Source organism: Phaethon aethereus (assembly GCF_964289735.1).
Source record: "Phaethon aethereus genome assembly, chromosome: 1".
Lineage (NCBI taxonomy): Eukaryota > Metazoa > Chordata > Aves > Phaethontiformes > Phaethontidae > Phaethon > Phaethon aethereus.
The window spans coordinates 47,976,152-48,002,241 of record NC_138575.1 but is presented as its reverse complement, the minus strand read 5'-3'; the positions used below and the strand labels follow the sequence as shown (position 1 = coordinate 48,002,241).

Genomic DNA, 26,090 nt, shown 5'->3' with positions numbered 1-26,090 from the left:
CCATAACATTGCCAGTTATGTGGGCACACCACATAATACTGTTGTGGGATTGCAGTATTTTGTGGACAGAACTGCTTACTGTAAATAAGATACAATCTACCTATGTGCACATATGCTTACTGATAATTACATAGTATGTAATTTAGATAACATTATTAGATTATGATTTACTCAAATTAGAGCAATTGCTGGTTTAGACTTTACCTAACAAATAACTGTTAGTGCTGCTGTAACCAAAATCCATCACAACAGTTGCCTGGTTCATGATTTCAGCCACTAAACTTTAACAGGAACCTAAGAATAGGACACACCCCACACCAGTGAAAAATCTTTGACAAAATTAATGACAATAGTAATAGTAACATCTAAGTCTTAAAAGCATTTTTTGAGCAGTGAATTTTAGAAGAGTTTATGGAAGTGTTTCCAAACATGCATATTGCATAGGTAGTGAAGCTAAGGAAGACAGAGGTTAGAATGACATATCATCTAACTGGGAAATACTTTTTATGCAACATTTTGTATTATGTATATGAATATAAGACACTAACTCTGTATAGTTCGTTAAGTTTTTACCCAATTTTTTTAACCTCCCCATAATTATATCAACAAGAATATTGCTAATTTGGCAATAAAATGTAAGTGTATATCTATAATAAATTGGCCTGTAGGCATCACAATACTGCTCTCTATCAATAGAACTTTTGGGTATCTCTGACACTGAGTCTTTTCATTCCGTAAATCTTCAGATTGCTAAATTGCTCATATTGTCCCTCCTGCCAACCTACAGGATTACACATTTCAGAACTTACAATTTTTTTTAAATGCTGAAAAGAAAAGAATGAATCATGAAAAGAGTAGAGGACATTTTATGACTGAAAAAACCCATAGAAAAGAAATTGTAGGAATAAGTCCTATTTTAAATACTGGTTTTAAAAATGCCACCATATTAATAAACAAGTCCAACTTACTGCCTTTCAATAAATGACACTGTGGGCATATTACAATGATTTAGGCCTGTGACTTACAGAATTTAAGAACATTTAAACTTGCCCGATTCACAAGAATATATTTTTTCAGTCAATAATGTAATTGGTGCTGAACCATATTTCATTTTTTAAACATTTTTTAGAAGCTTTAAAAAATACACAGTAGCATTTGTTGTCTTAAAAACAAAATCAGCATCAGATTATGAAACTAGAACTCTATGTACACACATGGGTTTTTGTGCTGAAACATTTTCTTCTGATCTCCATCAATGGGAGATTTGATTGCCAAATAGAAACAACATTAAAGAATTATATTAAATCAAAAAAATCTCCTGGTTGTTTTTACACCAAGTATGCATTTGAAAACACCATCAAGGCATAGCTGAATTCTGCAAAATCCCACAAGAGAACAAATTCTTACCACAAGTTGTACTCGTCTACTGTCACGTATCACAGGATCTAACTCAGGCAAAAAACGACAGCTGGGAAAAATGTAGAATAGAAATTTCAATAAATCCCACTGTACTGGGTTTACTAAAACACCTGTACAGAATCTTTTCCTGGAAACACTCTTGCTTAAGTAGAAATGATACTAATACTATTAGTATTTAATATTAATTGGTAATGTTGAACTATCAGAGTAATTAATAGTAATTTTTGTACTTAAGATTAAAATAAATAAATCATTAACAATTGTTTATTCCTATTATGGAATACTAATTTAAATGCATAAGTGACAATAAATGCAACCATGTACAAATTCTTGCATGCAGTGACATAAATTGTAGTCAAATCAGTTGTCACATTATTTTATGTAGGAATAAAATTGTTTTCCGTTACATAAATATATCAGCTGTTCTAAACAGTCTACCAGTGATGTTCCAACGGAGGTCAGTGGGACTTCTGCCACATTCAAAAATGGTATCATAATTTAAAAAATGTCAGTACAAATACTAGTGCGTAGCACACACTTGCAGAGTTAAAAAACTTCTTCTGCAAATTTCTGTGTCTTCTTACTTTCAAACATCATTACATGTTCTGTTCCAGTGTCTTCATTCAAATCACAAGTCATGACAGTTATCTTACATAAACACTTGAGTGTTTCACTATTATGGAACATGACTGACAGATAAGTATTTTCTAAGGAATATGTGCTGCATATACTTCCTGTAGTCACTGAAACAATTTAGAAAAGTGAAATACTTTTCCATACAAAACATAACAATATGCAGTCCATTTCATTACAAATTAAATAAATTTTTAATGAAAATAAAGTTAAAATACTTACACTGAATCCATTGCTTGCCTGCTGACACCTTGTTTGGTTTTATTAGAGGTGCTTGGCATTGTGTCTACTAATGACTTCACTAAGATATCAGTGGTTTATATTGAATTTATGACTAAAATATACTTACTATGTCTTCATGTTAGTTTAGTGAATGAGATTAACCTTTTCTTTAATTGTATTGATATTTTACCTGTTTAATAACTAAAATTAAATATAGAAGGAGCATGTTTACAACATTTTGGTAAAGTATACTATGAGAAGGCAGAAGTTGAGTCTATGTTTTGAAGGCAAAACATCAATGCATACTATCTAGTTAGAAAGTGAGTTTTTTACTTCGTTAATCAAATCTAACAATATAGGTAATGTTACAGTTGATCTAATTACATAAAACCATAATATATACCAATAAAGTTATAAAAAAAATGATGAATAAGCACTTTTTTCAACACTCTTTACAGTATAAAACCCACTGCATTAGTAGCATAAAACTATGTAGATATTTATCGTAACATTCTGCACTGTTTATCATTGCATTATCACTGTGGAAGAAGTATCTGTATAATGACTACTAAACAAATTCTAAAAACAAGTACCATGTTTGGGACCTGGAAATATGGTGTGCTGTCTGCTAGCTACAGAGTCATGTTTGTTTTAGAACTATTAACCTAGGTTTCACTTTACAAGATAAATTAAAAAAAAAAAAAAATCTAATTTAAAGGCAATGACCTCACCACTTCGTATTTTTGAAACTGGCTGCTTCATAATCCAAAAGCTGTGTATGAAGCCACTGGTATGTAAAGTCTTTTCTCCTTTGTAATTTCTCATATAAAGTAGTATCCAGCTGAGAAAATTCTTCTTTTTTACCTGAGGAGGAAAAAAGATACTCCTGTCTTTCATCAGTATTTTAAAATATAATTCTTTAAAGTTTTCCCAGATAAACTTTGAGCGTATTGCCTTTTACAAGAGAAAAAAGGCAATTACTTAATTTTCTTGCAAAGAGTCCAGCTAACGAATTTCTTCAGATATACTTAAGAAATACTTTTGAATTAATTTTGAATTTTATGGTTTATTTTCTATTTTGGAATTAAATATTGGCCTTCTGAATAACTTTATTGTTATTGGGAAATAAGCTTGTCCTTTATTCTGAAATATATATATAAAAATAGATATTATACATAAATTGCTTGTCATAGCATCTGCGAATGTTGCTTATTGTGCTATCTCTATCATTAAAAACACACATTCATTTCTATTTACAATTCTATTTACCAATCCATAAGGTAAAAAAAATCACCATTACATGCAAGAGTGGACACATGGCAATCTTATTCCTCTAATCTCTCTTTTACTGATACGATATATTAGGACATTTTAATGGCAATTTCTGATAATGGATTTAAAAACAATTACATACATGATATTATATTTCACAAATTACTTCCTACTTTTGGATCACAAAAGCCACCCAAAGATAGAGAATAAAATAGCGATATTATGGAAAAAAGCTCTATAATTCTGGAGATCCTTCAGTATTTCGGACCATTCTTCTGAATACCAGATACATTTCAAAGCGTAAGGAAGAGGATGCCAGAACTGGAAGAGCCCGCAGAGGAAGCATCACTGTTGCATGGGGACATTCACGGATTAGAATAACTTTTTATTTTCTACCCCTATACATTAACTTTATAGGTTATGTCTTTTTGGCACCTTTAACTCAGGGCTTTCATGAGACATCAGGAAACTTTTTTTTTGTACAAAAGTTTTTTCTTCTTCTCTTTAGTGTAATTTCAGCTGACACTGAGTTATCCTCCCTCTTGCTGATTATTCCTTTTTTCTTTTCAAAGATTTTTTTCTCTGATAGATGAATTCAGCAGCTACTAGAAGTTGCTTAGTAAACTGTAGGAGCATACCTGTCCTTTTGCACTTGAACCAGCAAATGATGTAGGTCACCTCACTTTGTATCTAGTCCATTTGCCCACTATGAATGATTTAAATATCGGTAACTGTAAAGGGGGTGTGTGTGTGTGTGTGTCAGAACTGTCTTTGAAGTGAATGGTTTCCTCATACTCCTTATTTTAAGCCTTAGTTTTCATTCATGTTTTGATAACGTAAACTGAAGTTACAGGCTATTCACCAGCTCAACTTTGTAGAGGTTTGCTACATTACCTGTAGTATTTTTTAAACTTACCCTTCTGTAAAAATCATAATTTACTTTGCATAAGCTGCAAAGTATAGTTCCTCACTTGCATTTTACCTGGCTTTGCAGAGAGCTCATTGCTTTCATCTTTTAGCTCTAAGGGAATTCTGTTAAAGTATCATAGCTTCTTATTTCATAGTCTTTCATAGTCAATACAAATGTCTTTTGGTTGTGCTCTCCATTATTTATCTTGATTTAGAGAATCTCTATTCAAACCAAATCCATTTCTTAGGCTGAATGTGTTTAATTGCCAAACCCATAATTAACCTATTCAAATTAGGCAAGGTCCTGGTCCAGAACATGAAGTCATATATGTCTTGCTAGTGACTGACAGACTAGAACTTAGGCAGAAGAATTTATCCTCAGTTGATGCAAAGAACTCTCATTTGCCTCCTTAGAAAGACAGAAAATGAAAAGCTTGATGGACGGTCACTGCATCTGCCCAAATGGGGTTGTGAGCACTCAGTAAAAAGGTCAAGCAGTGAACTGCTCAATCAGTGACAAATATTAAAATATGAAGAGTCCTAATTACAGAGTTCATCACATTCCTTGATTAAAGTGGGAGCCATTTCTTCTTTTCTGAATTTATGATATTGCCTTCCCCTGTTCCTGGTTTAGGAATACAGTTTTCTGACCTTTTCATTTTGAAAATTTATAGGTTCCAAGTCTTCAACTACACCGGTACCCTTACAGCTCTTCAGGTAAGACGCTGCTGATTTATAACAGGAGTAAGAAACATTCTGCATGACTTCCTAAGAGTAGTCTTGGAGACTGAGCCTTCTGCTTTTCAGCATATGTTCTCCAGTGAGGAATAATTCTCCAAGAAATAATCGTCACGTTTTTTCTTATCTGTATTTACAGAAAAGTTGGTCCAGTATTACCATCTTTCTCAGGAGAATTACTTCTTCCTATTAAAAGCATCAGTATTATTTATGCATTTACTAAAATGATTGTGACCTTCTCCTCCATTAAAAGGGAAATCTATGTAGGGATTTAAACCAGTATTAGAAGTTCATGTCAGTCTGTGTGTCAGTGATGGCCAAAAGAAGATGCACATACAATAAGCTATGATAAAACTTACAAAAAAATGAATACTTTTAACTTGGCAACTTATTTTTCCAAAATGATTCTTAATAATAATTTGCCTTAGTTGCAGTTTGAATTTTTGAGTGAATTATGTTTGAAACACAACTGGTTTTATTTAGTAAAATTTTATTTTATTTTTAATTTATTTTTGCCTGTTAATTATTGAAACACTATTGAACCAAGAAAGTGACCAACATAAAAGTGCACACAATAGGTTTTTTTTTCTTAAAATCATATATGTATTCTTGTTCCATATTAGTGTTAATAGTGTTTTTTTTTCTCAAATGGACAGACACTGTTTAATAATTTGTTTAATAATGCTGCAGGAAACTGTATTCTATTTTCTTATTTGGAACATGCCCATATTTTACTTTGTAACAGTAACTTCCCTCTTTTTAATTCTTATGAAAAAATGCTATGTTATGAATTAAAACACAGCATCGTTACTTTCCTGTTCCACTTATGAACATCATGTGTTTGAGGATCTGGTGTATCAGTATCATTAACATGCATTAGCTTGATAGCTTTCTTAAATTAGGGCTCTGTTTTTTTTTAAAACCTGGATCTGATTTTGTAGAAATACTAACACTCACAAACTCCACAAAAGTTCCAAAGAACTGTAAGCATTCTGCATCTTTGAAATAGATCAGACCTATAATCTTTAATTGTCAAACCCAGACAACTCTTAGAATATCAAAGAAAAAAGGAATACATCAAAGAAGGCACAACTCCACCAAACCCCAAATTAATCTCAGAGGTATTTAAAGTATTGTACCCTCATTAGATTATCACTTCTAAGCTTTTAATCTTTTTGACTTTTTTTTACATGACACACGCGTTAATAATTTAAGATTGAAATAGTCTTACACTTGGTATTAATGCAGTAATTATTTTTAGGTGTTGCTAGTTAATCATCATGCAGGTTTCAGGTGCACCTACTGCCATTTCACTACAGAATTTGGGCATCTAAGTAGAGAGAATTTATTCAGAAGAGTCTGGGCACCTGCAATGCCCTTGGAACTGAACATTACAGGAAAATAACAAATTCTTTTCTAGGTCCCCAAATCAACATGCAAACCCATAAGAACCTGAACTTTGTGATCCAGAAAAATGTCATCCTGTGTCTGTCAAATCCGTTTGGTGGGCATGCTCTGAGACAGCATGACTCACGTTCAGTTTAAAATACGGATGCTACTTATGCACTTTAAATTAGACTACCTCTGGGCAATCCACTCAGTGAGTTAAAGGAAAAGGGCTAAGAATCTGTGAATCACTTCTAGTGAAGCACCCAAAGTTCTAGACAGTTTTTTTCTCATAGGTTTTTCTTCAAGATTGATGCATCTTGTGCCCTGAGCTGTAGCAGTCAGCTTTAAAAAGAGGATTAAAGCATACCCAAAGGGAACAGCTTGGCCTGTGGAAGCTGGAGATTCAAGTCTCACCAGGCTAAGTAGTACCTCAAACCTATGTTTCCCACTGCCTAAGGAGTACCTGATACCCATGGTCCCCAGTGCAAGGGCAAGTGTTTTTAATAGCAAACCAGTATGCAAAAAGAAGGAAGATAGTTACACAATGTCTACATTCAGATCTTTCAGATTCTGCATTTTAATTTTCAGATTCTATGCCCAGGAAACATCGATCCTGATTGTTCTAAATCCCAGTTAGCTACCCAACTCTTTGTCACTTTATATGCAAGGGTATGCTGAGGAACCTGATTCAACATGGTGATTTTTTTTTCCAAATCTATTTGTTGACGACGGGGAGATAAAAGGTCTAACTTTAATATGTCATATGTTTCTTGAAACAGAGAAATGTGTGGATAAGTCTGCACTGTATCCAACATTTTACAGTTAAATTTTATGTTTAGAGGATGATTTAATTCCCTTCAAAACTTGTTTCATACAGAGTACAATACAAATAAAGTAAGAGAGTAAGAAAACTAAGACCTACAATGTGAAAGAACGGCTTGGAATTTCTTCAGCATTCTAAGTTTTCCTCCCTTAATATAAAAAATCTGTGACCAGAGTTAATTTTCTCAATATGTATTCTGGAAATGGTGCTCTTAATATAGCAATTAAGTAGCTGAGCTTGGGTACAAAATTCATGTCTATGCTATTAATACATTGACATTTTTCTTATCTGGCAGTATTCTGGTATACATTACTGGTGAGCAATATATATTAGGAGGGTGTGTGCATGTGAGTCTGTGTATGAGTGTATAAACTCTTACAAAAATATTATGAATGACAAATAAAATTATATATACCCTGTGAAGATTTTTATAATGTTTTCTATGTCTTCTATAAAGTTATGTTATAGTATACATTAATAAATAATCTTGAAACCCCCAATCTAAAATCTAACTTTTTATCTCCTTGTTAGTCAGAAAACAAAATGGCATTACTTCTGTTACAATGTGTATAATACAGACAGAACAGAAAGCAAGAACAACATGAGTAATAACATTGCTACCAAGGCAAGAAACTGAAGAATTTGGAAAGAAACAGGAAAATAATAATAAAAAAACCCACAACAAACCCCCAATTCCACCCCCAAAACCACACAGAAACTTATAGTAGAACGTTAAGAGAAACGAGAGGAATTTCTTCTCTTCCACAAAAGTCTTGATGCATTTGTCAGAAGTCTACTTTCTCCCCAAGCATTACATAGCAATAGTTACATGCTGAAAATACTGTTTTTGGAAAAAGAATGGTATTTTGAGTGATCTTTAGCATGCTCACAGGTATTCAGTGAATACATTTATATGAGCAATATATATAAGACTTCCAGGCAGTTGGTAGTATCATGTGGCAGCAATTGATACAGAGTTCTTTTCACCTAAATCATAGTATGTCCAGATAATGTTTGTTCATCCACAACTCAGATTTTAAAATTTTCAGATAGTGAAACACATACATTTATACCTTAAAAACACAGAAACTTGTTTGCGACACAGCTATATTGTATGGATGAGTTAATTTTACGTGTTACTTTTTCATCTGAGTAACTTTTGACTAAATTGACTTCCATCTCTAGGACTAGAATGAATGAAATAAAAATATATATAGCAGTATGTGAGTGAGTTTGCAGCTGAAGAAAAGATGAAACATAGAATTTTTTCACAAGAATACCACATCAAGTTATGACCTGCAAAATTTATTGATGCTTAAAAATGCATTATTAATTACATCATCAAGCATTTTGAACATGGGAGTGCTGATAACCCACAAGAGCATGTCTTTCAAAACTTACGAAAGCAAATAGTGAAGGAAAAAGAAAATACTTCTGATTTTTTTTCTACAACTTGTGCCCTTTTTCTCTTTTTACAAGGTATTTCAGATTTTTTTTCAGACTATAAGTAAATTCTACTACATTGCTATTCCATCTGCAAACCTCCTTCTCTTCTCTCTTCATCTGTTATTTTAATCATGTTCTTTTTACCACGACTGTTCTTGACCTCACCCTCACACTCATTCTTCCTTCACTGAATCCAGGTATTCACCACACTCTCAGTTAAGACCATAGTCTTTATTTTGGCTGTCCTTTTTCTCCCTCTTTTCATTTCTATTTTTTGCTGTCTTTCACACTGTGCTATATTTCTGGGTGATTAACACCAGTAATAAAGCTTCACCTACTTAGTTCATCTTGCTTCAGTGGTTACCACATTTCAGCCTGTGCCTCCTGTGTTATCTCTTTGATGTCTTATTATTAGATTATGCAATAGCTGAGCCCTTTCACTGAGATTCCTTAACCACTCAAACTGTACAAATTTCAGCTTCCGAATTCAAGGAAAACAGGATATCATACTTGGGCCTTCCCATGCATTCTTTTCTATTTTGCTACTTGTTCCTGCCTCTGCAGAATACAGCACCACTCCTATTTATCAGTGGTAATTAGTATTTAACCCTGTTTTATTGGTTATGCTCAATTTGTTCCTTTCCCCACATTGAGGCAAATCCAAGTCTTACTTAATCTTCAATGGTGTACTTTTAAAACATGTCATTTAAAGTTATTTCCCCCCATTCATATCACAATAGTGTCAATGAAGTTCTCCCAGTATTTCCTGATTATTGAATCTCTTTCACTGCAACCCTCTGATCACACAAATACATTGCAAACTACTACTTTGTATTAAATTGCTTGTCTTTTACTCTTGTGAACATGGTACATTTTGCTTTGAATTGCTGCATAGGTTCACTTTCCTCGCACTGTCTTCAAGGCGGCATTATTGTTCCTTCCAATTTATCCAACTTTTGCAACTTTTATGGGCTGTCACCACTTTCTGTACTCTTCCGTTTATGTTATACACAGTTTCTCATTTATCTTCTATAACTTCCTTCATAAGAATATCAGTTTCATATCATGGTATTTCCGAAGACATACAACACCTTTCTGAGTTGATCTACAAACCTAAGGAAGCTGCCACACAAGCAATTGCTAATTGTTAATTTATGACTGTTCTGATCTGATTCAGGCAGTGAATCTTGGGATAATAACTTGAAGATCTATTTGGGGAAAGATATAGGGATTGAATAGGGGAGGGCTAATAACAATAATAATGTAAGAATAGGTTGCTTGGGTCAACTAAAAATAAGTCATAGAGATGGGAAGAAAAAATAAAGGAAAAGTAGTGCACTGGTTTAATACAGGTCCACACTCTCTAATAAATTGTATGAGATTCATTTGTCCATGAAATAAAGAATTATTTCTTAAAAAAAAATCCAGAAAACAAAACAATATTCTGCCATTTGATTAAACTGGTTAATTTTGTACCATTTAAACCACTACATTTAGAGTTATGTAGACTTCTGTTCAAACACATTCATATCAAGGAAATATTCAGCAAAATTGGATTATTTCTTCAGAATGCTACAGCAGTCATTTAAGACTGGAATTAAACATATAGTTATGGTTATTTATTTTAACCTCAGTGAATGACAAAGGCCATGTGAATTTTTTTGCCATAGAAAAGCAGAAGAAAAGCAGAAGAAAAAGCAGGAGAATAAACTGCACATTTGGAAATGTTAAGATTCTAATTTCTCTGAAACCTTCCAAGTTTGGAGACGCAAATATCAAGCCCTGGTGACTGAGTCTATGATTTTGAATTTATTAAATTTTTTATTAAATGCTATATAGTCACTGACTCTACTAAGTTGAAATGTATCAGCTGCTCTGAGTATTTTGTTTGTACTAAGGCAAGTATTGAAGGCGTCCAAATGTCAAATTCTTCAGACCCAGTATGCTGGACCCTTATCTTGTGGTAATAGTATAATAAACAGCATTATTATTAGGATAGCCATAAATTTTCATATTGGATTAATGTTGTGGTGAAAGTGAAGATAGATTGTATTTTACTCAGGAGTAAGTGTAAAACAAGCAACAACAGAGAGGATGAAGAGCGTATATAAAGAAAAGTTGAATATCTCACGATCTACCTACACACACAGACACACACAGCTTCCTCAGGTTCCCAAAACTTAAACAGATGGAAGTTGCGTTACAACTAACAGACTAACCTTGCTCAGTCCAGCCACCCAAGGGCAGACTTATTTTATGTACAGGTTGGGAAATAACATAAAATAGATTAATGTTCGAAAAAATAAATTGGTTCCTTCTTAAAAAACAAAACAAAACAAAGCCCCAAACAAAACCCCAACTCTACAAAAATGGGGATTATATTCTACCCACATGCACACGAGAGGAGTTCTTGATGTAAACTACTCCTTCCTGCAGTCAGCACTCTTCAAGATCCACTCAGGCTTCCACAAGTTCAAAAAGTACTTACAGCACTTACTTCAAAAAACCTTACAGCACTATGCTGTACTTTCACATTATTATTTTGTGTTGTCTTCTATGAAGAGTGTTCTCTAGTCTATATACTACCTACTTCAGCCACTCAGCATGGGCAAATCTCACCAACAGTGCTGCCGAGAAGTCAATCTGGAGTATAGCCAGGAGTTACCCAGAGATCTTTGGGTAGTTAAGGACCTTGAAGAACCAAAGAAATCAAGGAGGAGTAAAAAAACATTTTGAAATGGTATGCTCAGCGTTTCCATGTTTAGTTATCCATTAGTAATGTAAGGAATAAATAAAATGGAAGTAGATTGAGCCTGTCTCATCCCTCAAATCTGTCTAGTACAGACTCTATCTCTAGTTTTTCTCATAATCTTTGGGAACTAATAAACCCCCTAATGATGGATGTTAGCTACTGAAAAGAGGAATGGATTGTAAATTGCTCAGGAGAAAATTAAGAGATGCATAATACCAAAAACTTTTTTACAGAATCTTTTAATAGTTTTTATTTCTATACATCCCCAGTTCTTAAGATTAACTGACAGAAACAATCAAGAACTTGAAAAGAAGTGCTTAGTGGGTCAGTAATGAAAAAACATTCCCAAGCAAGAAAAGATTATCGCTTCGTATGGAGTCCGAGCCAGCGGAATACCTTTCTCTAAATTCAATAAACCAAGCAAAATGATTTAAGACATCAGATCTTCCAAAGGAATTCTCAAAAAAACAAATACAAAGGAACATTTTGTAAGAACGCAGGAGGTCTAACTACTATGTTGTCCCCTATCAAGAGGCCAAAATATACAAAATACAAAAAAATTTATTGAGTGTGACAACCATTAAGGTAGGTTTTGTTTGTACTGCAGGACTTAAAAGTACAAGAAAGGGACAAAAAAATCCAAACCCAACAAAAGATTTGTCCAAAATTACAATTTGATGTTGCTATGTGACATGGAGATACATATGCCAATTATTAAAAAAATGGGTGCAGCATGAAGTAAGTCAGTAAAGCTGACTTACACCATGTTAATAATTGTGTCATAATTTTTATGAACAAATAATTAAAATATGTAATTTTGTATCACAGATAGGGAATGTGCATTAAAAAAAAGTCCTTATTATGTTTACTCTTGAGAATAAGCATCTTTCCTAGATAGTTTTCTGAATAATATATGAACTTGTTTTTAAGAACTTGTGTTCATCAACATACGTGATGTACATGAGTACCATATGCGATTGGTACTTATTAATGCAGAGTAACACTGAAAATGAAATAATGAAATTACTGTATTAATGTCAATATGTAGTTCAGTTATGAATACCTATGAATTGGTTATCTCTTCTATTATGTATATCTATAATTTTCAATTTAAAAGTATTTTATTTTGTGTGGGTGAAACTATTCCTGGATTACTTTCTGATGTTGACTTGAAATACCTGTTAGTATTTGATGAAGGTACTGTGACAACAATTCACAGCCTTGTCAGTGCAGTAATGCATAACAGCAGTACTACTCTATACCGTCAAATATACATACAAAGTCTACACAGACTAAGCGCAAGGCTGCTATTTAATTTACTTTATAGTAAAACCCAGAGGTACCACTGAAGATCAGGCCTGTCATTATGCCAAACATTGTATAAACAAGGCTCGATTTAATGTTCATTGAATTAAATGGAAAAAAAGTCTCAGATAGACATGGTTCTTTTTCTTAAGACTCTACTTCTAAAGTAGTTAATCCCCAAGCGTGTACAATTCTTATACATTTATATCCAGCCTAAAAATAACCATAAATACTAAACTTCCGAGCGACGATAAATAAATACAGACATAAAAGTACTAATTCTTCTTATTAAGTTATACTTAATTGGTTGATACATCATGGAAGAAAATAAACAATATGAAATTCCAGTGTCTTGTGGATCTATTAAAAAAAAGGGAATTTCACTTGTAAAGAAGGACAGGTAAAAAAAGCAAAACAAAACCACAATTTGACTGCTAGTTGTCCCAGGTTAATTCTTAATTCATATGGTTCAAAGAGCTTAGTATTTTCATAGATTTCTTGATTAATTGGACTGAAATTTTCAGCTTGTAACCACATGAAAAATGCAATAATTGAAACACAGTATATAATTTTAGAGAAACCAACACATATTCAAGAGTATTCTACCCCATGGAAATTGAAGTGACTTAATTATATTGATTTTGGATCAGTTATAGTTACAATGGCACAGTTTTTTTCTATCCATGCAGAGAAGGTTTGAATGATTTACCAAACTGAATGAAGAAACTGGAGTTGAAAAAGGAATAAATTAGTCCTGACTTCTCCTGTTCTTTTACAGAATTTTGTTTAGACCTTTATTAAAGTTCTTTTTCTTAATGAGAAAATGAACAAAAAAACCCCCCAGTTCTATTACTGAAGATAATTTAATCTTCCTTGAGCCTGACTGTAAATATTTTAGAGTAGGTGTGTTTAAATTAGTTTCTTTTTTACTAAACTTTTAAGCTAAACTTGTTATGAAACTCTCCAACTCATTGACATACACATATATATTTCTATGTACATATATATAAAATTTGTTTGAAAAGGAGGGAATAAATTAAATGCCATGATGATTCTGAATAGGTGAATTTGCTTCATGTGCATTATGTTTATACCTGCAATAGCTTTCAAGACAGCCATAACTAATTAACTTAAAAGTATAATTTGCTTTACCTGTTGCCTAACAACAGGTAAAACAGTTGTCCATTCCTAATTTTGCTTGTTTGCAGCCAATTATCTACGCTCCTGCAAATAGCACAGGAGCATACAGAGCATTAAGGTCTGATATAAAAAGGAGTGAAACCCCAGAAATTCCAATTAGGTAAGCAAACTCCCACTTCAGATTAAGGAGCTTTAATAGCTAATCTTATATTATTTACTCCAGAAGAAGGGAACAGATGATTATATCGAGTTTTACAACCTTATAGACTAAGGTAGGTCATTAAAATTATATTAACTTACATGGGAACTTGTATATGATTAAATATGTGTATGTTTATATATGATTTTTTTGGGTATATGAATTAAATATGATTTAACTGGCCAAACCAAGATTTTTACTTCCACTCTAATAGTCACTGTCATGAAGAATGAACAGCATTTCATTGCCAAGTGTGAATGTAACAAGAAAATATCTGCTTTTTGCCTTGTATCAGAGAACTTCTTTTATAAGAAAGATTCTAATATAGATTCCTTCTCATACAAGACATAACAATTTTAACACAAAGTCCTGTGAGTGAAAAGGTGAACAGAATTCTTTAAAACAGTTGAAGAAATAGAGAAATATTAAATGACAAACAGAAAACCTTTTAATTTAACGACAAAAGTGAGAACAAAATATTTTTGTGTTGCAGCAAGATTATTCTGCTTTTCTGAAAAAATAAATACATTGATTAGAAGCAGTATGTTAGAGGTACTGATATAGAGGCTAGAAAAATGTATATGTATCTGCAATGAGAATACAAAAAATGTATGTAAATACAGAAACATCTGTCACTTGTACCACGGTTCTTGAAATTCTCTTTCAAATCTTTGAACTTCTCCATATTCTGGTTCAGTGAATGCATCGAGGGATACTAAAACTGGAGAAATGTATGAATAGCACCAACATCCTCAAGGCAGGCAGGTCTCTGAACAGATTCTTCTCCAGGATTCTGGCTAGAACAGGAGGAAAACAGGAGAAAAGATTGCAATGATGTAGCAAAGTAGTCGCTAAAACCAAGATACTAAATTTTCAAAGATACTTAAAACATCTTAATTCTACTCACCTTCTCCTGTATTCCAAACAGATTCTTCACCTTTCAGGACTAGTCCTGAATAACTACATCTCACAGTGCTTTGGGTGCTCATCAGTACTGTCTCCTTGTGCAGCTGTATAATTATGCAATGAAAAAATTGGATTTGCCCCAACCATTTCTATAATGAACAAACATATTGTTGATGGGAAGTCATAGAATATATAGCAATCTCATAGGGGAAATAAAACAAATTTCAAAGTAAGGAATTAACATGATGCATGGATAACATGCATGCTTAGTAATATAGTGGAATAATAGTAACTATTTGTACAAAGGTATAAAAACCAAAAATGACGAGCAGCCACATCTGTGGAAGAAGCAAGTTTTAAAATTTATTCCAAGTAAGCTTTTATAAATATTCCCATTTGCAATAAATGAAAGATGCTTGAAAGAGAATTTTGAATACAGTGCACTCAACTCACATGGTATGATGACAGCCTATGCAGTGTTTTAGCATATGTAGACCAGACTACAAGTAGAGTCTGACAAAACCTAAGAAGGCAGACCTGGCTAAGAGTCAGGAGTCACGCTTATTAAATTGAACTCTCAGGGGTATCATGCAATCAGAGGTCACAATCGAGGCAACAGAAGCAATGTCACGATATCAGAGAAAGGGCCAATTCAGACCTGCTCCCTGACAGGCAGTGAGGTCACGGCTTGCGGCAAATAACTGTATTAAAAGGGAATATTCTCTGCACACTTTTAGAACTGTCATCTGAACAAACAAAGCCAGGTCATTGGTAGGTTAAATCAGAACTTTCTGCCTTAGTAGCGTATAGCTTCCTTTCTTTTTACATTCACTACTAATTTCTCAATTACAAAATATACACCAGCGACTAAAGCAACTTTGAAATACAGAGTAGTGCTTAAACTCCCCCTTTTTAAAAGTTAAATTCTATCTTTGACAAAAGATATCCCTAGTAGCTTCATAAACTGAAAAGTACTAAGCTTGCTTCATATTAGAAAGCAATAAGCATGCACGAGCTTTAGGAAAATAACTCTCCACAGTCAATTTCTTAGGAAGCCTAATACTTAATCTGCAATTAGAAACCATTAAAAAAAAGAAAGTTATTCATAAAGTGCTTGTTTGATGATGATTGTGAAAGTGAAATTTCTGTCTGATTACTTGGATTTCTTTATCTCGTTACCTGGACTGGGTTATCTACAAGATTCTACAAATGTAGCAATTTATGAAATTATAACCATGTTGGATTAATTAACCTGACAATAAACTTGAAAAGGAAGAACTATTCTAGACTGTCATGTAAATAAAATTTTATTCAAAAATAGTATGCCTGTATGCAGCCTTTTTTAGGAATATGAGAAAACACACACATGCACACATACATATATAAAAAAACCCCTGGAAAATTCAGTATTTCTACCTACACAAGCCAGATAGATAAAATAACTGCAATGCATACATCAAAACAGCATAAACCTATGAATTTCAAACAACTGCTAAAATGTTTCTGTATTGCACATGGTAGGAATTGAACTGCAAAGTTAGGAAGTTGGAAGTTGTACATTATAGAAAAAACACAGCATAGAAGTCACATAGCTACCACTGCGTGATTGTACATTTTTATTAAAATATTTGAGTTACTTGAAATTCCTTGTGAAATCATCTAAATCTACCATACATACTATTTTATAGGTTACATGAAACTTGTAAAAGGCATAGGACTTTGCTATAAGAGTTCGCATTGAGCAGCATAAAATTTTTAATACCTAGATTTCAATTTTAGAGTCTTGTTTTAATATTTTGATTGAAAAATGTTGCACTTGACCAAAATAGTCTGAACAACAACAACATTATTACTTATAAAAAAGAAAGAGACTTAAATATCTGTTCAATATTAAACACATGAAAATGTCTTTTTTGGAATGCTGTAGATCTCTGACCTCATTAATAGTATTAATTCTCCGTAACACCATAGTTCCCATTACAGAATAGGAAAAAAAGAATTTTTTTATAAGCAACTTTAATCAATTACATTTTCAAATGAATGAAAAGCTTTGAGGTGAAGGCCTTCCTTTAATTCATCTCTGAAAGTACTTAAAATATGCAGAGGCATTGCTATTAAAATGCATAGCTACAGGAAACATTTCTTTAATTGTGATTTAAAATGTATCATGCTGTCCAACTGAAACAAGATTTGTACTTATAAAATATTCCTAAGAATACATTATATTCCTTGCTTATAGTTCCATACCAAATAGAAATTCTTTGGCAAGAGGAACATTTGTGCAATGCAACATTCATGGTACTTTTATGGACACAGACTATACACTTTCTGCGGCTTATGTTAAAATACCATTTGCATACCAATACGATTTTAATGGTTGAAATACTTTGCAAAATGCTTGGAATATATGTGAAAATGCATGTTTAATGACGTCTTCATCAGCAGCTGGTTTTTTGAAGTGTAAAAAGAGTATTGGGTAATGTTCAGTAAAAGCAAAACAAATAAACAAACAACCCCAATATTAACTACAGTCCTCAGGCATCCACACAGATGGCAACAAATTCAACAATTACTTTTAACTAAACGTACTAAATCCAAGTGCTGTAACACTTTAGTTTAGAGGAATTTAGCTAAACCTACTCTCCCTTACCCCCTCCAACCAAATCCATTTGGATTTAACTTGTTGCTAAAATTATCTGTCTTTTGCACTCTAAGACCTGGGTCACAACCTTACTTAGGGACAGGAAATAGTTATCAGGTCACTGAATGGTCAAATGAAAAAGGATTTGAAATGCTTCAGTACTCAGGGGTCTATTCATCCAAAATGATTGCCTTATGCAGTATTAAAAGCTGTGAACATGGAGTCAAATTGTTTACGTAGACATTGACTGAGATGCAGATATCTACACTACCTAGCTTTTGGACATAAAATATCAAAGAAAGGAGAAAAAAGAGAGGAAGAATCTCAGAAGATGCAAATACAACCATCTGAATGGTTGTGTCACCTTATTCAACAATGAGAAAAACTGGTTTTCAACGTCTGATGACATTTCGGGTGAAACCTCATTCTCACTGAAGTCATCATTGGGTAGTAATTAGCAAAAAGCAGTAAGACTTTTTTTTTTCCTTATGTGTAGTTGTAGTTTCTTTTAGGTTAAAGACTGACAAGCTACTATGCTATGAAAGCACAGGTGATAGCTTGCACACTGTATAAAATCCAAGTTTTGGAAGTTTGTTGGAACAAACAAACACTCTCTAGCTCAGAGACCACATTTAAGTCTGATGCCGTAATAAAGTTCTGATACTACCACAAATTACAACACTCTGCAAAACAGTGGAGAGATGAAGATAGAGGCACAGGCAGATGAAATATGTGGTCAGAAACCTTCAACATGTGAATACAAGAACCCTAAAGACTGGAACCACAGTAAGAATTCATAGTATTAAGTTGGTATGTACCTATGGCAAATACCTCCTGTTTGGAAACTTCAGGCAAATAGAAAATCCCTTCTTTTTTTTTTTTTTTTTATCTGATTATGAAAAGCAAGAATACTACTAAAAATGTCATATGTCTAGATCATTTATAAATATTCAGACATGAAGTGCACTGCATAAATGCACATAAATGATGTTTTACATATTTATTTTTAAACTTATACCATAATTTCAGGATTGCTTTACGAATACTGAAAAAATCCCACAGTATCATTGATGGACAGGAGGCTAGAAAATTAGGCACAGATTTTATTTTTTAGTTTTATTTTATAACAAGAAACTGGGCCACTAGAACTATGTAACTGAAGCTTGAGTGCGTGCACTGTAAGGCCCCTGCAGTCTTTTACAACTTTTCAGCGTACCGCTGTTGTGAACTGGGTTTGCACTCTGCCAGCAGAGCAGCTCTGACCCATGGAGAGCACTCCTTCAGATCAACACTGCCTCAGGCTCTACTGCTTTCTCCAAGAAGTCTTACATTTCAGGCATCAAGTTGAATTTCTTCTGGAGATGATTAACCCAAACCCATGACAGATTTTTTCCAAGATATCCAACTCCTTATGTTTATTTTATCCTGGCTCTTTTTGGATGTACTGGACACAAGTAACCTACTCATTTTACATGTTAAAGGGCTGGTGGAGAGCCATTAATTCCTTAAAATGAGAAAATATTTCAATGCGAGAGTTCTGTTGTGTGAGCTCAAACTAAATAATAAGAAACAAAGCCATAGAATTCTGATTTTAAAAGATAGATCCCCTTCCACACTACAGGTTTCTGTAATGCATTTTCATCACATTTCATCTTACATTCTCTGGAAATGCATTATTCTGTCAATTTTGTCAGTGCTGTATGGTTTAGAGACTGCTTCCCTAATGTGGCATACAAATTCAAAGCCTGGGAGATATGTAATAATTGGATTTTACTGTCAACATGGCAATTGAGCTAGTAGAATTGCAGCAAGGCCATATTTAGAATGTGGTTATTAATCCTTTTCAGATCACAGCTCAATAAAAAATGACTTAATTTAGAAATGGATGTTTACAAAGCATGCCCTTTCTGGGAGTTGATGCCATTCACATTTTTTCATTGAAAATAGCTAATTTCTAAAAGATGAAAACAGCTAACACAAATTATTAGCTATAGTTCAATGTCTTTTTAAATGCTCTGAAGTAACAAACAACAAAATATTTAAAGGACAGAAAAAGATGAATATTAGCATTCCACTCAGTCACTTTTTTTAACTCTAACGCAGATATTTAAAAGCATCAGTGATTTGAATCAATATAAATGCTTTTTAATTACCATATATACTTTTTCTTCAAAGTATTCATATTTCATTATACAGAAAATCTAAGAAACTATGTTATTCGTTATGTAACAATATTTTAATGAGCTCATGTAATTAACTAAGGTAACCTTACATTACCACTTTCCAAAGTCTCAAGTTCACATTTTTAATTAGCACTAGTAATAATAATCTATAAGAATATTTTGCAACATTTTTCACTTAAGACTACAAGGAGTTTCATAATTGTGAACTATCAGAAAGCTGGAAAACAGACGACTTTAAATGGACACCAGATATTTATCTTCCAATCATATGACATAATCACAAGATCGTTTTACCTCTTACTCTTGTTCCAATATGAAAAATAAATGTTATTTCTACTGACAATTTAAAGAGAAATGAATAAATATTTCCATAATTAAAAGCCACCTGAGAAAGCATAATCTGTTCATTATCAAATTTGTATTGGTGAAATCTGTCTTAACATTATACCCCTTACATTTTCTTTAGTCACCAATGAGCATAAAATGACAGGAAATACAGTACTGCCAATTAGAACTACAGGTTCCCAAACTACAGTAAAGATATCTTGACAACATAGTCCAATGCATTTTTAATATAGTTAGGCTTCTTGGCATTGGTCATTGTGCACATTCCTGGGTGAAGTTGTACTTTTTCCACTTCTTTGAAGCGTATGTTATAGATGTGCCACTGATGGATATGGATATGAGTAAAAATAAATGTGCTATATGTGCCAATATGTCAACTAATCTACATAATTAATTGGGACATAGTCTGTGAAACTCTGAGAAACTAAGTGAATCATATCCAAGTAATACTTGGACAGTTTGATTGGACTCTCAGCTAATCTACTGCATTCTTCCAATTTGCTCTATAGATTGGAATCCAGCTTCCCATTCCACAAATAGAAATTATTTGGATAACCCAGCAAAATTGTTGCAGTAGATGGATTAAAGACGACCCCCAAAAATATATATGGTTCCAAAACCTTGTAGCAAAACAATGTGCTAGGCCTGGGGACTCCTTCATTGGTTTTGAGCTGCTGTGCTGGGACAAAGCATTCACACTGTTGGTTGGAAAAGTAGGTATCCTTCCTCAGTGTAAATGAAACTACAGACCCTATAATTACAGACCCACAGCTGGCAGAGATGCACATTCAGCCAGGACTGATTGGAACTTCCCAAGAAAAGAGAAGGAGTCAAGGATAGATTCTTCCTTCAATTCTTGGTCGACTTTATCCAAAAGAGTCAAGTCTATTTTACATTAGATCAATGACTGAAAGGCCACAAGAAGAGAAGCAGTCACAAAGCTTTCTAAAAATATGCTTTGCTACAAAATAGGAAATGATGAAAATTATCTGTGTTCCTTATAATGTTTCCAAAATTTTGAGATCTTTGAAGTGTCACCCTCTATAAAACACACAAAAACCTCCAAGAACATTCAATAAAACAGTAAGGATGCATATTTTGTTTTTCAGCTAACTAGCACTAACTGAAACTCAGCAACCATGCTGGAAGCATAACCATATCACACGAAAAAAAAAGAAGTGTAGTATACATAATCCCCAGAAACATCAAGCAAATCATCAGAAGTGAAAGTACATCAAGTCAGGTTTTCATCTGCCTTCAGGTTTTTGATCAGGCTATAGTTTCTTAAGAGAAGCAGTAAACACATATTTACACTTGTATGTTCTGTGGCTTACTTTATAACCTACTGAAGTTAATGTCACAATATATAATTATGATTCCAAAATATTATTTATTTAAATAATAGCTTTAATGAATCTCTATTATACAATGACCACATGCATTAAATTAATTTTAAAGAAACTGAAACAGCATTTAAACAGAAAACATTAGGATTACAAAATGCACGTTGATGCTACAAATTACAGCAGAGAGTAATTGTTCATAATTTACTTTCCTTTCAAAATATACAAAGAAAAAAGCGTAAGAGCTATGCTTATTGAATTCATATAACTACTTACACTCACAGCATATGCATACATATTTGTGTGTGTAGACACACAGATATTATATGTATATGTATTGACACATAGATAGACACACACATATACACTAACACATATTTAATTACATTCCCTTGCTTTGGGCCTTCATATCTTGCTTGTATTTTTAAATGATAAGTTCTTGTCTGCTGGAACAATGTTCCCTCATGCTGTTGATGAAGTGTGTAATACAAAGGGGTTTGTCTCTGACTAACTTCCGTGTGCTATTGTGATACAAATGTGAAATAATGGTCCCCTGTGGGGATTTTTGTAACATCAGTGAGTAAAGTATGATGACTTGTCTAAGCTTAATAAATAAATGATGTCACTCAAGTTTTGAAAATCTATTTTCCTACAATGTGTATGTCAAATTAGAGATATGTGAATTGTCATGTGGGATTGAAGTTATGCACAAGTTTTCAAAATTGGATACCAACATTTTGCATATCAGCTCCTCACAACTTGTGTAACAGGAAAACAGTTGAATATTGCATCAACACTGTGTCCTCACTATATTGCTTTACAGACGCTGCATGATATAACACTGTCAATATGATGCAGTAGCTTAGATGAGAATGCAAATTATGACAGAACATAACCTTTCTCTCAGAAACACACAAGTATCAGATATTAAGCTCATTTCTTTTTACTCTATTTTTATACCTCTAATTTTTGTATTCCTTTTTGTCTTATTTGTATTTTTAAACACAAACTAAAGGCACAGTGAAGACAAAAGACATTCATCATACATTTTAACTAGATTACCACTTAAATATTCGCTACCATGATGTGTTCCAGTTTGAAAATCTAAAACTGTTCTAATTGTTTCACTTCCGAGGGCATCCCCTTTCAAAAGTAGTGATTCTGTTATTTAACAGATAACACATGTGTACTTGCTGTTGATGCTATGGTTTCTCCCCCCATTTCCCAATTTAAAGAAATAAAGCAGGAATATTTAGAATGCGCCTTTTTTTTTTTTTTTTTTTTTTTTGAGATTTATTTAGCAGTTTATGAAGGAGATGGATTGGAATTCAAGTTTTCTACCAGAGCACTGACTACCAGTCTGTGAAGGTAAATCGGCTTGAATGGAGGAAGTTTATTTCCACCATGCAATGGACTGGTCTGTGTTCTCTCTTGACTTAAAATACGGTGTCCACAAGATTTATGGATACAGAGTGAAAACATTCCACCTTCTTGTTACAGAAAGAACTCCCATCGCAGAACAGACTTAAAGAAATCTATTCCAGGCAAAAGAGGAAGAAATGGTCAAAAGGTGAGAGGAGGGAAATGGGAAACAAGCTTTTCTGTGAGTGAGGGAAGAAATGAGTGATAACAGAACTCTGTGAAATTATCATGCAGGTGCTTTGCTTTGTAGTAGATAACATGCAAAGTGTTACCAAATTCTAAATTTAGAAACTCTTAGTTCTGTCTGATGGTATCTCACATACACATAAATAAATGTTGTGCTGCACTCTGAGTTCTAATTCACAACCTAGTGTTTTCTGGCCATACCATCCAAAGTAGCAATGCCTCAGATAGAAGGACAATTTTATATTCTGGTCAAGCAGAAGTGTATTGCTTGTCTTCTTGGAAGGCTCAGCAGATTGCAAGTAAGCACCCAACAAAAGATTGCTGAAAAAAAATCTCAGTTTATCAGCTGGCCAAAGGAGTACAAAGGCCCTTGAAACAAAAGATAAACAAGAGTGCCAGTGCAGTACTTGCGTTTTGATAGCTAATCTGCTATGGTGCCTTCACCATGTATTCAAAATGTATTTCATGTATTCAAAATGTAATTTCAGTAATATTTAGAATGCTTATATTGGCTTTCCAAATGAAAGGAAATGTCTCCAGGCAGGAACATGATAAACTGGTGGCAGGAACGCTAGCTAAACCTACAATGACTTTAAAATACCGAGCCTGGGATCAAGCTTATCTCTTTGACACGGCTTTGAACATTAACACTACTGCTTGTTGGCTTTGGGCATCCAGTGATTTGCAGGTAGTCTGCATGTCCTACTTCTTCAGCATGTGATGCATTCTGACACATATGCGTATGCCATAGGAACAGATATGAGACACTGGGAATGATGTCAGGCACAGTATATACAGACTCACTATATTCTAGGTAAATTCATGCTTGGATCCAAGGCAAATAACAGTGCAAACATTTTACCTCTTCAGAATTCACCAAGAATTGTTTCCAACCAAATTTGAGCATGGGCTCATGAACGTGAGACAAATTTGGACTTTCATATAGCTAGGTTAATTGACTGAATTGCAGGACAAGTAGTTTGTTTGCAACTCAGATTGATTGCACCCTGTCTCAGAAAGGTTCTAATTTCCATCCTCATTCAGTGAATGTTAATACAGTATTATTAATTTTAATTTTACTTTGTGGGATCGGGATTAAATCAGATAACATACAGCTATGTCTTTGAAAAAGATAAAAAGAGAGAGGGGACAACTTTCGGAGCACACTACTGAGTTGCAAATGGAATTAGTCTAAAAACAATGCCTCTGGAGATGCTCAGCTTCTTACAACAAAGGTATTTTAAATAGACTTGGCCTTTTTGTAACTGTACTGAAACCAAGGAAAGTTTTAACTTGAATTTCAACAGTAAAAGAGCTACATCAGTATTTAAATGGTTTTGGAAAGCCGATTTTATATTTACATGCTGAAGATTCTTTTCCTGTCAGATGGTGGATTTTTAGGGAATATTTATGAAAGTAACTTCCTAAAAACATATTAATGATCATCAGGAATTAATGGCTAGCTTGAGAAAAGGTGACAATGAGCGAAGAATTTGAAGTGATATTTCATTTAGAAAATTTTATTCTAGTGCTTTGTATTTTATAACTCTGCAACATGCTTTGATGTTTTTTATGATTAAGATTTAATATTGAAAATAAATAAATAAATTAGGCACCAGTTCATTATGAATTATCTCTAGGTGCCCATCCCCATGAATTGAAACTGAAATGTTTCACTGCTGTAACTTGAGATACCCAGGAACAGATAAGAACCTTAAACTTCTGTCTTCTTGTATTTGTGCATATTGTTTTACATTTCAAGTAGGCTTGCTTAGAAGACATTAGAAGATATATATGCTCATATGCACAGAGATAAAGCGAAATACTTGTTCATACCTTCAAAGTAACCAGCATTTATAGGCTGTGTCTTCCTTGGTGGTTTCACATGGAGATGTTTATTTTCATTGTTTTTGAACAACGCCAGGCACACAGCTGGGTCTAGACGACAAGAACAAGTTAAAATCAAAGGTCAGACCTGGCTCATTCATTCCTTCAAGCAGTTTTTCACCTTTTAGCCACTTAATAAATGAAAATACCTTTAAAAGGAGGTTTTATATTCACAAAGGATTACACTTTCTAAAATAAAGCAACGTAAATACATGTGCAACTGAGAACCAAAGTCACTATTTTGCAGGATTTTAACAGTGTAGCTCATCTCAAATAAAAATTAATTCTAAAGCATACACTTGCAGAAAATATTAAAAAACATGTTTTTAAAGCTTGAAATCTTAACAGAATATATGCCAAGCACTGTTTCTAAAAGCTTTGGTTCAGCATTATTCAGCAGTCTAAATCAAATCGTTTAAACCTAAAAAATGTTAACAGGAGGCAGGTTATTTTTGATGCTAAACTTGCAGATAATAAGCTAACCTTCTTCCATGTCCCCTCCTTACTGAAATAAAAAATACTCCAAAAGTCTATAGACTCATCTATATGCCACAGTATGAAATCTTGATTAGTGTCATAAATGTTATTTTGAAAGCTTTGCAAAGAAGCAAAGATGAACACAGATCTGTCTATAAAGCTAGATAATACACGTTCCCAGACTGGAAAAAAAATATAAAGTTTAATTAACATAAGCTAAACTAATGCAAAATAACACAAGTCAGGAAAGGTGATTTTCATGCATTATTTCTTATGTGAAGGAAGAATTGTTTACTTGACATAGGAGGAAAGTAGGAATTTAAGGGAAACAGCGGGTTAGAAAGAATGTGAAAATTCTATGCACAGTGCAGAATAAACCAGTCAGTTATTAAAAAAAAAAAGGACTGAGAAGAATGTAGAAACAAAAGCAACTATATAATGATGAGCAAAAGT

At 33.4% G+C, this 26,090-nt stretch overlaps 1 protein-coding gene across 1 annotated transcript in view; it reads right to left on the bottom strand.

Moving 5' to 3' along the window:
• The window catches only part of LRRIQ1 (leucine rich repeats and IQ motif containing 1), a gene marked incomplete at both ends in the record, with an annotated part of 111,745 nt that overhangs the window by 18,689 nt on the left and 66,966 nt on the right, over positions 1–26,090 (bottom strand). Inside the window, 3 exons of the mRNA XM_081998320.1 lie at positions 1,408–1,468; positions 3,006–3,138; positions 25,110–25,211. Of these exons, the coding sequence (XP_081854446.1) occupies positions 1,408–1,468; positions 3,006–3,138; positions 25,110–25,211 (296 nt within the window). The remainder of the gene's footprint in view (positions 1–1,407; positions 1,469–3,005; positions 3,139–25,109; positions 25,212–26,090) is intronic.